This window comes from Ursus maritimus, unplaced genomic scaffold (genome assembly GCF_017311325.1).
Source record: "Ursus maritimus isolate PB19 unplaced genomic scaffold, ASM1731132v1 scaffold_30, whole genome shotgun sequence".
In the NCBI taxonomy this organism is placed as follows: domain Eukaryota; kingdom Metazoa; phylum Chordata; class Mammalia; order Carnivora; family Ursidae; genus Ursus; species Ursus maritimus.
This window is the reverse complement of record NW_024425564.1, coordinates 22,079,619-22,096,632: the sequence shown is the minus strand read 5'-3', so window position 1 is coordinate 22,096,632 and position 17,014 is coordinate 22,079,619. Positions and strand designations below refer to the sequence as shown.

General features: G+C 39.3%; 1 protein-coding gene across 1 annotated transcript in view; it reads right to left on the bottom strand.

Moving 5' to 3' along the window:
* Positions 1 to 16,936, bottom strand: part of SYCP2L (synaptonemal complex protein 2 like) — a 105,844-nt gene extending 88,908 nt beyond the window's left edge. The window contains exons 1-6 of the mRNA XM_008692812.2: positions 16,898 to 16,936; positions 16,153 to 16,221; positions 14,359 to 14,526; positions 13,833 to 13,952; positions 10,634 to 10,738; positions 10,037 to 10,061 (exon numbers count right to left, since the gene is read on the bottom strand). Coding sequence (XP_008691034.2) covers positions 10,037 to 10,061; positions 10,634 to 10,738; positions 13,833 to 13,952; positions 14,359 to 14,526; positions 16,153 to 16,221; positions 16,898 to 16,936 — 526 coding nt within the window. The remainder of the gene's footprint in view (positions 1 to 10,036; positions 10,062 to 10,633; positions 10,739 to 13,832; positions 13,953 to 14,358; positions 14,527 to 16,152; positions 16,222 to 16,897) is intronic.
* Between the last annotated feature and the right edge of the window lie 78 nt (positions 16,937 to 17,014).

Sequence of the window (17,014 nt, the reverse complement as noted above, 5' to 3'; positions counted from 1 at the left end):
GTACATTATGTTAAGATATAAAATGACAACATACACACTTAGGAAAAGTACAAAGATTTATGGTAAGGTCATAGCATTATTTTGATAGGTTCAAATATGATAAACAATCTATATATCAAAATTGCACGTCATATACTTACCCCCCATAGAACTCGTGAAATTGTAGGAACCCAAACCAGAAAAGAGAAATAAACATGATTCCTCTTCCATCAAGAAAAGCCAAATTGATACTGCTGGATGACCTCTGGAAACCAGAAGTTTAGCTAGGAGCTGTGCCAACAACTTGCCTGCCAGTTTAAAACTTGAGAAGATTTGAACACAGCCCAGAAGGACCACAGAGGATCCTAAAGACATTATGGACCCTGTTAGTTAGCAGCTATCAGATGTCAGTCTTTTCATTTACATAGTAAAGAGAACAAATACAGCCCTACAAAAGGGAAAGAGGAACACTGCCATTAGGTAGCAGAAAAGGGACTTTTTAAAAAAGTGCTTCCTCCAGGAAACAAAGATTTAAGAAGCGTGTGACTTATCACAAAAACTCAAAAGAACAGGAATTCTACGAAAGAGTTCCCACCCTCAAAGAGCCAGTGTAATAAATAACCTGGCCTGAGACACGGCCCGAAAGCAGCAGTTTAAAAGTAGCTGGGGCATACATTGAAGAGGTTTATTTACTAATCTCAGAATATGTGGTGGAAGGGCAGGAATCTTTAGGAGACTTCTCCAAGAACAGTAATGCTGGTGGGCACCATTTCTCTTCCCCTCCCTCAGCTTTCGTAGCTGAACATTTATGGGAGCCCGCAGGGACACTCTCCTCCGATCTTGCTAGGACCGCATGCACCACCCCCAGGCCTCCCTTACAGACCTGCCCCATCCAACCCACATGCCTCAGCAGCTATCCCTATAAAGTGGCTCCTACCCCACACCACACCATGGGTGTGGGGACCAGCACCACTCCAAAGTGACCACTGCCCTGGAGAGAGGAGGAGATAATCCCGCACACCAGTTGCCCACGGTTCTAGCAATCAAGGTTTTTAGCTGGTCACATAGGGAGAAAGCCCTGCCATTAGGTGTGCTTGCTACAATGAGTCTGACTGCAGATACCTAGACTGACAGCCAACCTCCTCCCCACCCCCACCCCCAATGAAAGCCTCCAAGTCACACAGGGAGAAAGGCTGGTCATCTGATACGCACATACACGCGCACAGCGGCTAACTGCAGACAACTAGCCTGACTGCTGACCCTACCCACCTACATCCCAGAGGCCTTACACAGGCCTCTCAATGCTGCATGCACCAAACCCTCCCCAGTGTACCCACACTAGGCAAAGTGGGTCATTGTAGCTGACTGGGCTGAAAACAAACACAGCTAGACACAACAGTAAGCTGTACACAGCCCACAGAGGAGACACCCCTAGCTTGTGTGGTTCTGAAGACCAGAGGGCATGGCACTACGGGGAACCACTGAACTTCTATACGAGGCAACTACTTTCAAGACTAGGAGACATAGCTGTCCTCCCTAACACATAGAAAAAACAAGATGAGGAAACAGGAATATGTCCCAAATGAAAGAACAGGACCAAAAAAAAAAAAAAAATCACAGCACAAGAGCTAAAAGAAATTGAGATAAGCGATACGATAGAAAATTCAAAGTAATGGTTGTAGAAATACTGACTGGACTTAAGAGTGGATGAGAGTGAGAACAACAAAGATAGAAAATATAAAACAATCAGATGAATTCAGTAACAAGAACAAACAAACAAAAAACTAGAGGGAATCAATAGCATGTTAGAGGAGACAAAACAGCTCACTGATCTGGAAGACAGGGTAATGGAAAAGAATCAAGAGGAATGGCAAAAAATGAAAATAACAATAGGTTAAGGGAACTCAGCAACATCATCAAGCATAGTAACATTCACATTGTAGGAATCCTAGAAGAGAAGAAAGGGTCGGAAAACTTATTTGAAGAAATAAGTGAAAACTTCCCTAAACTGAAGAAGGAAACAGACATCCAGATTGAGGAAACAAATCCTAACAATATGAACCCAAGGAGATCTACATCAAGACACATAAATACTAAAAATGGCAAAAAGAAATAAGGATTTTATGAGCACCAAAGGAAAACCACTGCATATAAAGGAAACCCCACAAGGCCATCAGCTTATTTTCCAGCAGAAATTTTGTGGGCCAGAAGGGAATGGAATGATATACTCAAAGTGCTGATAGGAAAAAACCTACAACCAAGAATACTCTGTCCAGCAAGATTATCGTTCAGAATAGAAGAGATGGAGTTTCCCAGACAAACAGAAGCTAATGGTGTTCATCACCCCTAAACCAGCCTTACAAAAAAGGTTAAAGGGAATTATCTGAGCAGAAAGAAAAGGCCATAACTTGAAGAAAATTATAAGAGGAAAAAAATTCACAGTAAAAAGTAATCATATAATTAAGGTAGTAGATTCAATTATAGAGCCAGTTTGTTCACACACAATAGTAAAATCTGCTAGAAGAAGAGAGAAAAGGGGGCAGAAACTTCTATTTGAAGAAATAGCTAAAAATTTCCCTAATCTGGGGAAGGAAACATTCAGATCCAGGAGGCACAGAGCACTCCCAACAAAATCAACCCAAGGAAGTCCACACCAAGACACATACTAATTACAATGGCAAGATGTTGTGATAAGGAGAATTTTAAGAGCAGCAAAATAGTTACATATATGTTTTTTAAAAACATAAGGTTTTAAGCTGCTCTTTTAGCAGAAACTTTTTAGGCTAGAAGGCAGTGGCAGGATATATTCAGAGTGCTGAAAGGAAAAAATTTGCAGCCAATGGTACTCTATCCAGCAAGGCTATCTTTCAGAATAAGAGCTAGAGTTTCCCAACTATCATGACCACTAAACCATCCCTACAAGAAATGATAAAGGGGACTCTGAGTAGAAAGAAAGACCACAAGTAAGAATAATAAAACAAGGAAGCACAAAAGCAGTAAAAATAAGTATGCCTGTAAAAAAAAAAAAAAAAAAAAAAAATCAGTCCAGGGACTCACAAAAGGATGCAAAATAGGATACAATATATCTAAAACAGAGCAGGGGTGGGAAGAGAGGAATAAAGAATGGGTTCAAACTGAAGCAACTATCAGCTTAAAATAGACCATTGTATGCAGAAGATGTTCTATACAAACCTAATGGAAACCATAAATCAAAACCTAGTAATAGATACACTCGAATTCCTTTCTAGTTTTGACATATCACTAAAGACAACTAATTGTGAGAAGAGAGCAAGAAAGGAACACAGAAAAACCATAAAAACCACTATAACAAGTAACAAAATGGCAATAAATACATACTTATCAATAATTACTTTGAATATAAATGAACTAGACACTTCAAGGAAAAGACATAGGGTGATGGAATGGATTAAAAAAAAAAAACAAACGAAAAAAAACAAGACCCATTTATATGCTGCCAACAAGACACTCATTTCAGTCCTAAAGACACCTGCAGATTGAAAGTGAGGGGATAGAGAAACATTTATCATGCAAATGGATGTAAAAAGTTCGGCTGGCAATACTTCTATAGGAAAAAACTAGCTTTAAAGCAAAGGCTAGTAAGAAACCAAGAAGGACACTGTATAATCATAAAAGGAACTATCCAACAATATAACAATTGTAAATATTTATACACCCGACATGGAAGCACCCAAATACATAAATCAGTTAATAACATAAGGGAAGTAATCAATAGTAATACAATAGCGGAGGACTTAACACTCCACTTACATCAATGGACAGATCATCAAGACAGAAAAATCAACAAGAAAATAGTGGCTTTGAATGACACACTGGACCAGATGGACTTAACAGATATTTTTCAGAACATCCTATCCTGGAATGCCTGGGTGGCTCAGTCAGTGAAGCATCTGCCTTTGGCTCAGGTCACGATCTCCAGGTCCTGGGATCAAGTCCCACATCAGGTTCCTTGCTCAGCAGGGAGACTGCTTCTCTGCCTGCCACTCCCCTGCTTGTGCGCTCTGACAAATAAAATCTTAAAAAAAAAAAAAAAAAAAAAAGGAAGGAAAAAGAAAAAAGAACATTCTATCCTAAAACAGTGGAATATATATATTCTTTAAGTGCACACAGGACATTCTCCAGAATAGATCATGTATTAGGCCACAAGACAACTCAACGAATTCAAAGAGACCGAAGTCCTACCATGTACCTTTTCTGACCATGAGGCTGTGAAACTAAAAAGTGGCCACAAGAAAAAAAAAATCTGAAAAGAGCACAAATACAGGGAGGTTAAGCAACATGCTACTGAACAATGGATGAGTCAACCAATAAATCAAAGACTTAAAATAAAGACAAATGAAAATGAAAACAATGGTCCAAAATCTTTGGGATGCAGCAAAAGCGGTTTTAAGAGGGAAGTTTATAGCAATATAGGCCAACCTCAAGAAGAAAAATCTCAAACATAACCTTACACCTAAAAAAGCTAGGAGAAAAAAAAAAAGACAACCCAAAAAACCCCTAAGACCAGCAGAAGGAAAGAATAAAGATTAGAGCAGAAATAGAATAGAAACTAAAAAATAGGGCAGATCAATGAAACCAAGAGTTGGTTCTTTGAAGAGACCAACAAGATTGATAAACTTCTAGCTAGACTCATTAACAGCAACAACAAAAACTCTTCCACACCCAAATACACAAAATCACAAGTGAAAGAAACACCACAGAAATACAAACAATTGTAAGACGATTATTAAAAAGAGAAAAAAAAAAAAAAAGATGCCAACAAACCGAACCACCTGGAAGAAATGGATAATTCCTAGAAACATAACCTTCCAAAACTGAATCAGGAAGAAATAGAAAATTCGAACTGATTACCAGCAATGAAATTGAATTAGTGATCCAAATATTCCCCCAAAAAACAGAAGTCCAGGACCAGATGGCTTCACGGGAGAATCTACCAAACATTTAAAGAAGAGTTAATACTGGGGCCCCTGGGTGGCTCAGTTGGTTAAGCATCTGGCTCTTGATTTAACTCAGGTCATGATCTCACAGTCATGAGATCAAGCCTGGTGATGGGCTCTGCACTGGGCATGGAGGCTGCCTAAGATTATCTCTCCTCCTCTGTCTCTCTTTCCGGCCCCCCCCCACCCTGACTCATGCTAAAAAAAAGGAGGGGGGCGGAAAGAAAAAAGAAGAATTTATGCCTATTCTTCTCAAACTATTCCAAAAAAAATAGAAGAGGAAGGAAAACTTCCAAGTTTATTCCATGAGGCCAACATTCCCCTGATATCAAAACCAGATAAAGATGCCACATATACCCACAAGAGTGAACAAGTCAATTGTCTCTCATGACCACAGACACAAAAATCTTCAAAACAATGTTAAAAGAAAGCAATGAGAGGGTAGCTCAATTTTTAACTTGTTAAGGGACCTCCACACGGTTTTCCAGAGTGGCTGTACCAACGTGCATTCCCACCAACAATGTAGGAGGGATCCCCGTTCTCCACATCCTCTCCAGCAATTGTTGTTCCTTGCCTTGTCAATTTCTGCTATGGTGACTAACATAATAAAAATTATTAAAAAAAAAAAAAGAAAGCAATGGTATTTAAAAAAAAAAAGTCACTAACTCTGATCAAGTGAGATTTATTCCTGGAACACAAGGGTGGTTCGGTATTTCACAAATCAATGGGATATAGCACATCAGTGAAATAAAAGCATTTTAATAGGTATAGAAAGAGCATTTGACAAAATACAATACTCATTCATAATTTTAAAAACCCTCGAGAAAGTAGGTTTAGAGGGAAAACACCTCAACATAATAAAGGCCTTTTCTGAAAAACCCACAGCTAACATCATACTCAATGGGGGGAAAACAGCTTTTCCCCTAAGGTCAGGAACAAGGCAAGGATGCCCACTTTCACCTTTTATTTAACATAGTACTGGGAGTCCCAGCCACAGCGATTAGACAACATAAAGAAATAAAAGACATCCAAACTGGAAAGGAAGAACTAAAACACAATATTTGCAGATGACAATACTCTATATAGAAAACCCTAAAGACTCCACCAAGAAACTAGAACTGATAAATTAATTCAGTACAGTTGCAGAATACAAAAATCAATGTGCAAAAATCCATTACATTTCTGTACACTAATAATGAAGCAACAGGAAAGAAACATTAACAATCCTACTGACAACTGCACCAAACAAAATACTTAGGAATAAACTTAGAGAGGTGAAAGACCTGTACTCTGAAAACTAAAAAAATACTGATGAAAGAAATTAAAGAGGACACAAACAAATGGAAAGATATTCCATGCTTATAGATTGGAAGAATACTAAAATGTCCATATACCCAAAGCAATCTACAGATTTATTCAATCCCTATCAAAATACCAACAGCATTTTTCACAGAACTAGAATAGTCCTAAAATTTGTATTGACCCACATGAGATCCCAAATCACCAAAGCAACCTTGAAAAAGCTGGAGGCATCACAATTTAAGTTATACTACAAAGCTGTAGTAAACAAAACAGTATGGTACTGGCACAAAAACAGACATACAGATCAATAAAACAGAATAGAAAGCCCACAAACAAACACATGATCATATGGTTAATCTTTGACAAAGGAGGCAAGAATATGCAATGGGAAAGAGACAGTCTAGTCTTTTCAACACCTACTGCTGGAAAACTGCACAGCTACATGCAAAAGAATGAAACTGGATGACTTCGTTTCACCATACACAAAAATAAACTCAAGATGGATTCAAGACCTAAATGTGACATCTGTAATGATAAAAACCCTGGAAAAGAGCCCAGGCAGTAAGATCTCTGACATCAGCCATAACATTTTTCTAGATAGGTCTCTTGAGGCAAAGGAAACAAAAGCAAAAACTAAATTACTGGAACTTCAACATAAAAAGCTTCTGTACAGTGAAGGAAACAACCAATGAAACTAAAAGACAACCTACTGAATGGAAGAAGGTATTTGCTAGTGATGTATCCAGTAAAGGGTTAGTGTCCAAAATATATAAAGAACTTATACAACTCAACACCAAAGAAATAATCCAATTGAAAAATGGGCAGAAAGCATGAATAGGCATTTCTCCTAAGGCTACATACAGACGACCAACTGACATATGAAAAGATGTTCAACATCACCCATCATCAGGGAAATGCGAATCAAAAAAAAAAAAAAATCACAAGGAGACATCACCTCATAACTGTCAGAATGGCTAAACCTGAAAACACAAGCAACAAGTGTTGGTGAGGATGCGGAGAAAATGGAACTCTCTTGCACTCTTGGTGGGAATGTGAACTGAAGCAGCCACTGTGGAAGACAGTATGGAGGTTCCTCAAAAACTTTAAAGTAGGAGTATCCTATGGTCCAGTAATCACACTACTGGGTATTTAGCAAAAGAATACAAAAATACTAATTTGAAAGGATGTATGTATCCCTGTGTTTACAGTAGCATTTACAATAACCACTTTAATAGAAACAGCCCAAGTGTCCACTGATAAATGGATAAAGATGCGTGTGTGTGAGATATTCAGCCATAAGAATGAAGTCTTGCATTTGCAACAACATGAATGGTTCTACAGAGTATAATGTGTAGCAAAATAAGCCAGTCATAGAAAGAAATACCGTATGATCTCCCTCCTATGTGGAATTTAACAAAGGAAAAAAAGAAACGTAAGAGTCTTTTTTTTTTTTTTAACTACAGAGCACAAACCAATGGTTACCAGAGGGGAGGTGGGCAGGGGTATGGTTGAAACAGGTGAGGGGGATTAAGAGTCTACTTATGATGAACACTGAGTAATGTATAATATTGTTGAATCATTATGTTTACACCTGAAACTAATATAGCACTATATGTTAACTATACTGGAATTAAATTTTTTAAGGAAGGGCAGAAAAGCTGAAAATTAAACTATCAAAAAAACAAATGCACAAATTTGCAGGCTACAAAAAAAATTAATATATAGAAATCTGTTGTGTTTCTATACACTAATAATGAACTAGCAGAAAGACAAATTAAGAAAACAATCCCATTTTTAATTGCATTAAAATACTTAGGAATAAATTTAACCAAGGAGGTGATGGACCTGTACTTTAAGGACAGGAAGACAAAAAAAAAAAAAAAAAACCCAAACTGAAGACACAAATAAATGGATATACTGTGCTCATGGATTGGAAGAATATTGTTTAAATGTCCATACTACCCACAGTAATCTACAAATTCAATACAGTTCCTAGCAAAATACCAATGGTTTTTTTTTTCACAGAATTAGAATAATTTTAAAATTTGTATGGAACCAAAAAGGATACCAAATAGCCAAAGCAATCTTAAGATGGAGGTATCATGCTTCCAGATTTCAACCATATTCCAAAGCTACAGTAATCAAAGCAGTATGGTACTACCACAGAAATATATACATAGTGCAATAGAACAGAAGAGAGCCCAGGGATAAACTCCTACTCACCTAGTCAATCTACAACAAAGGCGGCAGGAATATACAAGGTGGATGTTGGTGAGAATGTGGAGAGAAGGGAACACTTGTGCGTGGTTGGTGGGAATGTAAACTGGTAGAGCCCCTCAGGAGAACAGTATGGAGGTTCCTCAAAAAATTACAGATACCATATGATCTAGTCATTTCACTACCAGGTATTTACCCAAAGAAAAAGAAACTAATTTGAAAAGATACATGCACCCCTATGTTTATAGCAGCATTATTTACAACAGCCGGACTAGGAAGCAACTCAAGTGTCCATCAGTGGATGAGTGGATAAAGAAGAGATGGTGTATACTATGGACTATAACTCAAACGTAAAAGGAGGTCTTGCCATTTACAACAGCACGGATGGACCTAGAGGGTATTATGCGAAGTGAAATAAGTCAGAATACCAGATGATTTCACTTCCATGTGGAATCCAGACGAAATAAATGAACAAATAAAAAACCAGATTCTTAAATGCAAAGAACAAAGGTGGTTGCCAGAGGGGAGGTGGGTGGGGGGATGGGCAAAGTAGATAAAGAGGAGGGAGAGTTACGAACTTCCTGTCACAAGTCAGAGATGAGAAGTACAGCTGTAGGAGTGCTGACAACACTAACTCCATCTTTCGTCTTCCATCTTGTTGTCTGGTTCATTTACGCACAATGACCTGCCTCGCTCCGTGCCCCAGGGAGGACAGGTGTGATCTGACTGGAATGCACAGTCTCCTTCCGATCTTCCCTGAAGCAACGCACAAAAGGCCCCTCTGCAGAGAGCTGGTACAGATCCTCTGGCGCACAGATGGCGCCACTTGAGAGGACTACACGGAGACCTGACCACCATGCCCCTCGCTCTCTACAAGCTGGGGATTGAGGTCCGGACTTGGCAGCCAATAGCTGCCTAGCTCAGGGATCATTTGTCTGCCTGATCCCACCCTCCAACCCCCATCAGTAAGTTATCCTGAATAAAACTGTCAACAGTAGGGTGTGCCTGCTTTGTTTTTTGGTCTTCGAGTGCCTTCTCAGACAGGAGGACTAAGTCAGTATTACCACAATAATGCCCTATGACGACAGCGGCTGCACTCATGTGGACAGCTTTAAGTGATGTACGTTATTGTCAAATCACTGTTGTACACCTGAAACTATAGGTCAACTGTACTTACATTAAAAATATTTTTAAGACTTTGACACAGGGAGAGCACAAGCAGGGGGAGTGGGGGAGGGAGCAGCAGGCTCCCCGCTGAGCAGAAAGCCCAATGCTGGACTGGATCCCAGGACCCTGGGATCATGACCTGAGCCTAAGGCAGACGCTTCACCGACTGAGCCACCCAGGCGCCCCTCATTAAAAATATTTAAGACAAAATATGGACCTCGGGCAAACCAAGACATTATAACAAAATCTCTGCATTGCCGAAGGACTACCCTGAGATGGTCAATAAATCCAAATACTGAAACCGTTTTACTTTTATAGGTCATTTAGACAGATATTTATACTAGAATAGTCTAAAGAAGAGTAAATAGCCAATTAGTGGTAAATAATATACTTACCTTTACTACTACTCCTGGAAATAATCTAGTAAGAGGAAAAAGCAAAGCTTGTATTAATTCATTAGTGCTGATATTTCTCTAACAGGCAGGAGTTGACTTTCATTAGTAGAAAAAAAATAATTGAGAAATCCTATTTGACTTCCAATCACTACTAAAAATCAGCTTACTGAGGGCAAATCAGCAAACTGAGGGTTTCAGAGGGGAGGGGGGAGGGGGATGGGCTAGCCCAGTGATGGGTATCAAGGAGGGCACATATTGCATGGAGCACTGGGTGTTATAAGCAAACAATGAATCATGGAACACTACATCAAAAACTAAGGATGTACTGTATGGTGACTAACATAATAACATTTTTTTAAAAAGATTAAAAACATCAGCTTATCATCCTTAAACAGGTGAATAATGTACGCATGAAAACAGCTTCATTTTTCTATAGCATTGGTTAGACATGGTTTCTATTTCATATAATATTTTAATAAAATATGAGTCTTGGTAAAACCCACATCTTAGAAAACACCAGTTTTATAAATAACTTGAAGATTCCTGCAAGTAATCAATGGTATCTCTGTTCGGGGAGACATCCACGCTCATCCTTACCAAGGCTGTATCAAAGAAGTCTTCCGTAACATCAGCCAGGGAGGAGTCGGACGCTGAATCTGCCATGGTCAGAAATTCTGTTGTTTTTTCAAACCAGGAAACCAGGTACACAAGAGAAGAAACACTGATGGAACCTTCTGGGACTGTATAACTACTGCCTATTCCATAATGTTTCATAAATCCTTTACTAGAGCAAAATAGTTCTAAAGAGTGGTTTCTATAACATTTCAATTAGACCTAGCTCTAAGACCTCCACCTAGAACTCTCCAGAATGAAGTCCTACTGCTAAAGAGTTGTACTAATAAGTTCTCAGATACCAGCAAGAGTTGACCAGGATGGATACTGGAAAGTCCTATATAGGAGCTAGTGATTAAAGATTAAGAGATAAATGAGCCTCCCAACACAACAGCAAGTCTTGTCATCTGGGAGGCTGCAGAAAACAAACTAATCAAAGGAAATACAGAATTTGGAAAGTGCTCCAGAAATATGCTAGTACAATATATATGCTTCAAGTCTGTCTTTTGTCAAAAGCCTCCAGCTAACTGGGGATTTGTTTCCTGTAGGAACGTATATCCACGTTCATATGAAATGGCTAGGATAGTAGGATTTAAAATAAACTTATGAAAACCCTCCAAGAACATTTGTTCATAAAGCAAAGGCCATCTTTGGACCATTTTTGCGTATAAAGAAAAAAATTCTGCATGCCTAGTTTGAAATTATCAATTGAACACGTAGTAAGGAGTTTGTAATGAAAAACGGTCATCGGAGCGAGCCTTGGAAACTTGGTCCAGTTTGGAGCCAAGAACCCAAAACACCCCAGCTGGGGACCGTGGACAAACCAATCCATTCGCAACCGTGACTGCACCTTAGGAAAACCTGGGGAGCTTTGAAACACCGTGATGCCCAGGACCCGTCACAGACCCAGTACATCACAATCTCTGGTGGTGGGACCCAGGCAGTGCTTGTTAAGTGCTCCAGGAGATTCTAATTCACAGCAGGGGGGAAGGCCACTTCTAAGTTCCAAGTGATGTTTCTTTGTTCTCAAATCAGGCGAAGATGGGTGTTAGATTAAATCATCCACCTTCTGAGGCAAACTTTTCTCCAACAGTTTAAGGGGGGAAAAAAAGCCTTCTATACAATGGAACTCACCGCTAAGGTGATATTTCCTCCTTCCTATATTCATAACCCAAAATTTATGCTTTTATTTTTTTTATTTATTTCACAGAGATAGACAGCCAGCGAGAGAGGGAACACAAGCAGGGGGAGTGGGAGAGGAAGAAGCAGGCTCCCAGCGGAGGAGCCCAATGTGGGACTCGATCCCGGAACGCCGGGATCACGCCCTGAGCTGAAGGCAGACGCCTAACGACTGCGCTACCCAGATGCCCCGAATTTTACGCTTTTAAGTACATTTTTGTCACTATTGCACTTACAACCCCAAATCCTATCCCCCTCTCCCCTCCCCAAAATATATTGACCATAGATACAGAGAAGTGAAGGCAATGCCACATTATTTGATCAAGACTTGGGACTAGAAATTCACTCTCTGGACCTACTTATGTGCCATGATCATACATGTCCCCACAGCTGTGTGATTACCAGAAGCCAGACAAAAATCATTCTTTACAGTTGTAATAGGTACTACTCATTATGTGTATGGTATAGGACACATTGCTTGATCCTCCAGGATCTTATGGAAAGGAACGTATTTAGTCCTGTACCCTACGAAATTCTTATTCTAGGGAGAATAATTTCCCAGTTTATTTTGTGTTGACCTGCAAAAATAATTGGCTTTAGAAGTGTAGAATCCAGTGTCCCATCCACTTTAATAGTATCAATCTACTCTTCGTGGCCGAAACCTACGTGAAACAGAACATGCTTTAGAATGTGCCTAAGTTCTGGTTTTGAAATTTCCATCACCAACTAGAATTTCAATGGAATATGGAAAGTCCCATTTGATTTCAAAACTCCAGCGGAAACTTGACCTGACCCTTTAAATCTCAGAAGGGTATTCTAAAATCTAAATAGAAAATTCATGTTGGGGCAGATCCCAACTCATCCCCCCACCAAAAACAAAAACAAAAAACAAAACAAAACAAAAACAAAGAAACAATAACAAGTCAGCTTAAGGTTCCAAGTTACCCCTGGGACATCCTGTTCTATTTCCTTTGAAATGGTTTTACCTCCTCTTCTCAATTTCCTGTTAACCGGAATAAGTAAATGAGGGAGTCCAGTGGCACTACATGCAAGATGAAATATATACATTTTGCCTAAGCAAAATCCTTAGCTCTACCCCTGCCCTGCAAACAGTTTTAAAGTCCCTGAGAGAAGTTAGGGAAAGCCTGGTGTAGAGGGGCCACATAGTTAGAGGTATTTTACCATAAAAAAAGGGCACAGATCTCCCTGAGTCAACGTGGTCTTAATAAATTTCAGGTACTAGAGTCCAGGGGCGGAAGGGGGGGGTAACAAAAACAAAAAACAAAGCTTTTAGAACCAGCCAGATCACTCTCCTGCCCTTCTGTCTTCCCTCACCTCCTCACCAACCAATCAAGCATCTAAGGGCTGCAAAATCTCCTCGTGAAAAGAGGGGTAGAATAAGAGACTCCGCAAACTCTGCTTTGCTTTCAGATGCCACTGTCATGGCACTCATAATATTACCCTGTGGCTAACCCCTAACAGGATAAAACGTCACCACTGCATGAATTAGAATAAGCAAAAAAATATTTTTGCTCTTGGATTTTTCAGATTCAACGGAGAGTTTTGAAGTCGGAAAAATGGGCTGTGGCAAAGGGAAGTATTTGATCATTTATCCAGATTCAATCTTGTTACTACTGTCTATTAAAATAGCTTTAGAGCCTTTGGTGGGGGTTGGGGGAGGGAGTATATAGTAGTTTACTCCCTACTCATCCTCTACTCCCAAGTGAAATTCACTAAAATAATTAAAACATGCGATTACAGCATTGGCTTGTCAAGGGGAGAAGAGGGTAGGTCTGACTCATTCCTGCACACTCCCAAAGCACTCAGCACATATCAGGAAACCTATACTGAACTTGATCTTTGACTGATAGAGGAAATAAGCATCATTCCCAATTTCTTTTCAAATTCGATTTCAAAGGAACAGAAACAACCGAACTAGATAACTGGTTTCACCCCAGTTCATTAAATGACCCAAAGCCATACAAAATTAAAACAAGACACTTATCTTTGGGATCAGTCCCTGCTGAATTAGCAAAGGCTCGTCTTCTTTGAGGCCGTCAATGAAGAATCGCTGAATACATTTCAGCAACAGAGAAACATACCGAAATTCATTTTTCTCCAGTTCCTGGGTATTAGACCACACTAAGTTAAAGTGTTACAATGAAAGTTATTAAGGGAGTACATCCTAAAAGTTATCGCAATTTTTTTTTTTTTTTTAGGTTTTAAGTAATCTCAATGCCCGAAGTGGGGCTCGAACTCATGACCCCCTGCTTTTCTGCCTCAGCCAGCCAGGTGCCCCTCATCACAAGGAAATTTTTTCTCTATTTTGTATCTATAGGAGATGATGGATGTTAACTAAACTTATTGGGGTGATCATTTCACAAAACATGTAAGTCAAATCACTATTCTGTACACCTTAAAGTGCTGTGTGTCAATTATACCTCAATAAAACTTGGCCAGGGGGTGGGGCGGGGGAAGCCTTACAAATAATTACACATTGGTATTCTCCCCACAAAAACAACTTTACTTGCCTTATTTACTGATCTGTCAAGATGGTAGAATACAAGATGATTGTATTTTTGAGGAACGTAGCTTGCTCTCTGTTCAAAATATTCTTTTATTTTCTGAAATCCTTTATCATGGAGTTCATCAATAATCAGTGATTGAAGCTGGAAAGTTGATAGTTTGTAAATTATTTCCCCCCCAAGAACATTTATTTCAAAGTATTATTTCTAGCATCAATAGTTCAATGTGGAAGTAATGGAGGATAAATATAGTTATATCTTGAACAGTAAATCATTTAGCCAGTGATTGAGCTTGTTGGCTTAAGACAGCTTGCAAAATGTGGTTTGTGGACTATCAGCAGCGTGGTCATCACCTGGGAACTGATTAGGAATCAGAAACACTTGGGGGGGGTCCTTCAGGGGGTTCTCTTACATGCTAAATTGGAGAGCCACTGGCTGAGGGAGAACTACACTTCAAGTACAGATCTCTGTGGGAGAAGAGACTTTATCCTCAGTAATGTTAGGAATCCTAAGACACTAAAAAATGCAAACCTATTATAAGGGACATAAACGATCAGAATAGAAGAAAATGAATTCCACAATTACAGAGAGTTGACTAAGTATGTAAATTGTCATAACTAATGAAATTCACCCGAACATCAGCCAAGACCTACTTCTAAATACATAATTTGAACAGACACTTCCTTAAATATCTGTGCTATAAAGATATGATATTCAGTTCATTATTATAGGCTAAATTACCAATATACAGTATTATTTTAATAAGGAGGCATTTTACTGTATACAGCCCCAAATTCCACATATTCTTGGTACTGATTTAAATGGAAAGGTAGCATTTGAAATTAAACATGTAGATGGAATATTTTTAAGTTAGCGCATTTTTAAGTGAACCTTTTTGTGCCAAGAGTGTTCCACAGATGTTCTCATTTAATCCTTACCACAACCCTGAAAAGACAGATTCTTTATCTGGGGAGAAGAGCAAGGCTGGGAAAGGTTAAGAATGTGCACGAGATCACCCAGCTGAGATTTACACTCAGATTCTCTGACTCAGAAGCTCCGGCCTCTGCCTGCTTAAAACTCCACTTGGCTTCTCTGCACTCAGAATAATTCCAAACCCTTTGCCTTGGTCTTCAGGGCTCTGCATGATTTGATCTGTCAACTTCTTCTGCCTGACTTCCCTACTAATAAGTCAAAAAACAAAAACAAACAAAAAACCCCACCAAAGTTAAATTACATTGAAATTTAAAAAAAATAATCGAATTCTGCCTTGCCTCAGGGCCTTTGCACTGACTGTTCTATGCCTAGACTGCTTCTTCCCACCACTTTCTACCTGGCTGGTTGCTCATCACCCTCAATCTCAGCTTCAATATCATCTTTTTAGGTCCGTCTTCCAAGACTATCTCAAGTAAGGCAAGTGCCTTTCTCAATTCTCCATGATGATACCCTCTTCCTTTTCTTCCTATTCCTTCCCTTTGGTTGGTAACCAGTTTCTTTGTCTCTCCCAGGCTGTAAGCTCCATGAGGGCAGGAATTATATCTGTTTTGTTCAATACTGTCTACCTAGAATAGTACCTGGCCCAAGATAGTTTAGACTATGATCTTGGTAGGATACTCGAAGGCATGGTGATAAACTGAATGTAGATTAGGGAAGAAGAAGGAGCAAAGATTTCTCTACCTCTGGCTTGAGCAACTGAGGAACGAATGTGCTGACAGCCCAGCAAACACAGAACTAGAAAGAGGGCACGCACACACCCTCTCCCCCCCCCCCCGGGATACCCCCCAAAATAAGCTTGATCCTTACATAGAAAGCATCCGGGGCAATTTCACTCCCAGCATCTTCCTCAACAGCCTGCAAAGAACCTTCCTCTTCCTGTGTACAAAAACATTATTTAAAAAAATGTCTCAAAGAAATGCATCTCAAGTTTTAAAAAATAAAAGAAATGAAGCTTCATATTGTCATCCTGAACAATAACTTTTTGTTTGCTCATGCCGCTTACAGGTCTAAGTAACACACCACTTAGAAATAATGTATCCAACCTTCTGTAGAACCATGACAAATACAGACTCTCCCAAGAAGCAAAGCAAACATCCTTGCAATCAACAACCACACAAGACAGACAAACTCTGTAGTGACAATATAAAACGGAAGGCTTTGGATTAATGAACCATTTTTAGAATGAGAGCTTGTAAAATGAAGTTTTGGAAAGTGTTTCAAGCCCAGTCAGGAGATTGAGCTTTAGGTTTCTGACTTCAGTGAGTTTTAAATACTTCTCTGGGACTTTCACCGCAGCTTCAAGGATCAAATATTCACCACCACCACCAAGAGAATTCACAAGACCGTTAGTAGTGGGTTGTACACCTTTTCCTCAAGTGTAACCCCCAGGTCTGCCACCTCGGTTTTCACAACACATTATGCTACATTAAATAACAGCATTTCATCTGCTCACTTCATCCCAACATTTAAAAGTACAATACACAAAAAAATCGACTTCAAAGCTCTTCTATAGAGGTTTTTTTAGAAATCTAGCTTGGGCCCACAGTCTTACCTCTGTATGCAGTTGACCAAGATCCTTGAATGTCAGCATATGTTACAACAGTATTATTTACAAATATGAAAGGTTGGGTGAAGTCAAAGACCCAAATCCTGACTTTTTTTTTTTTTT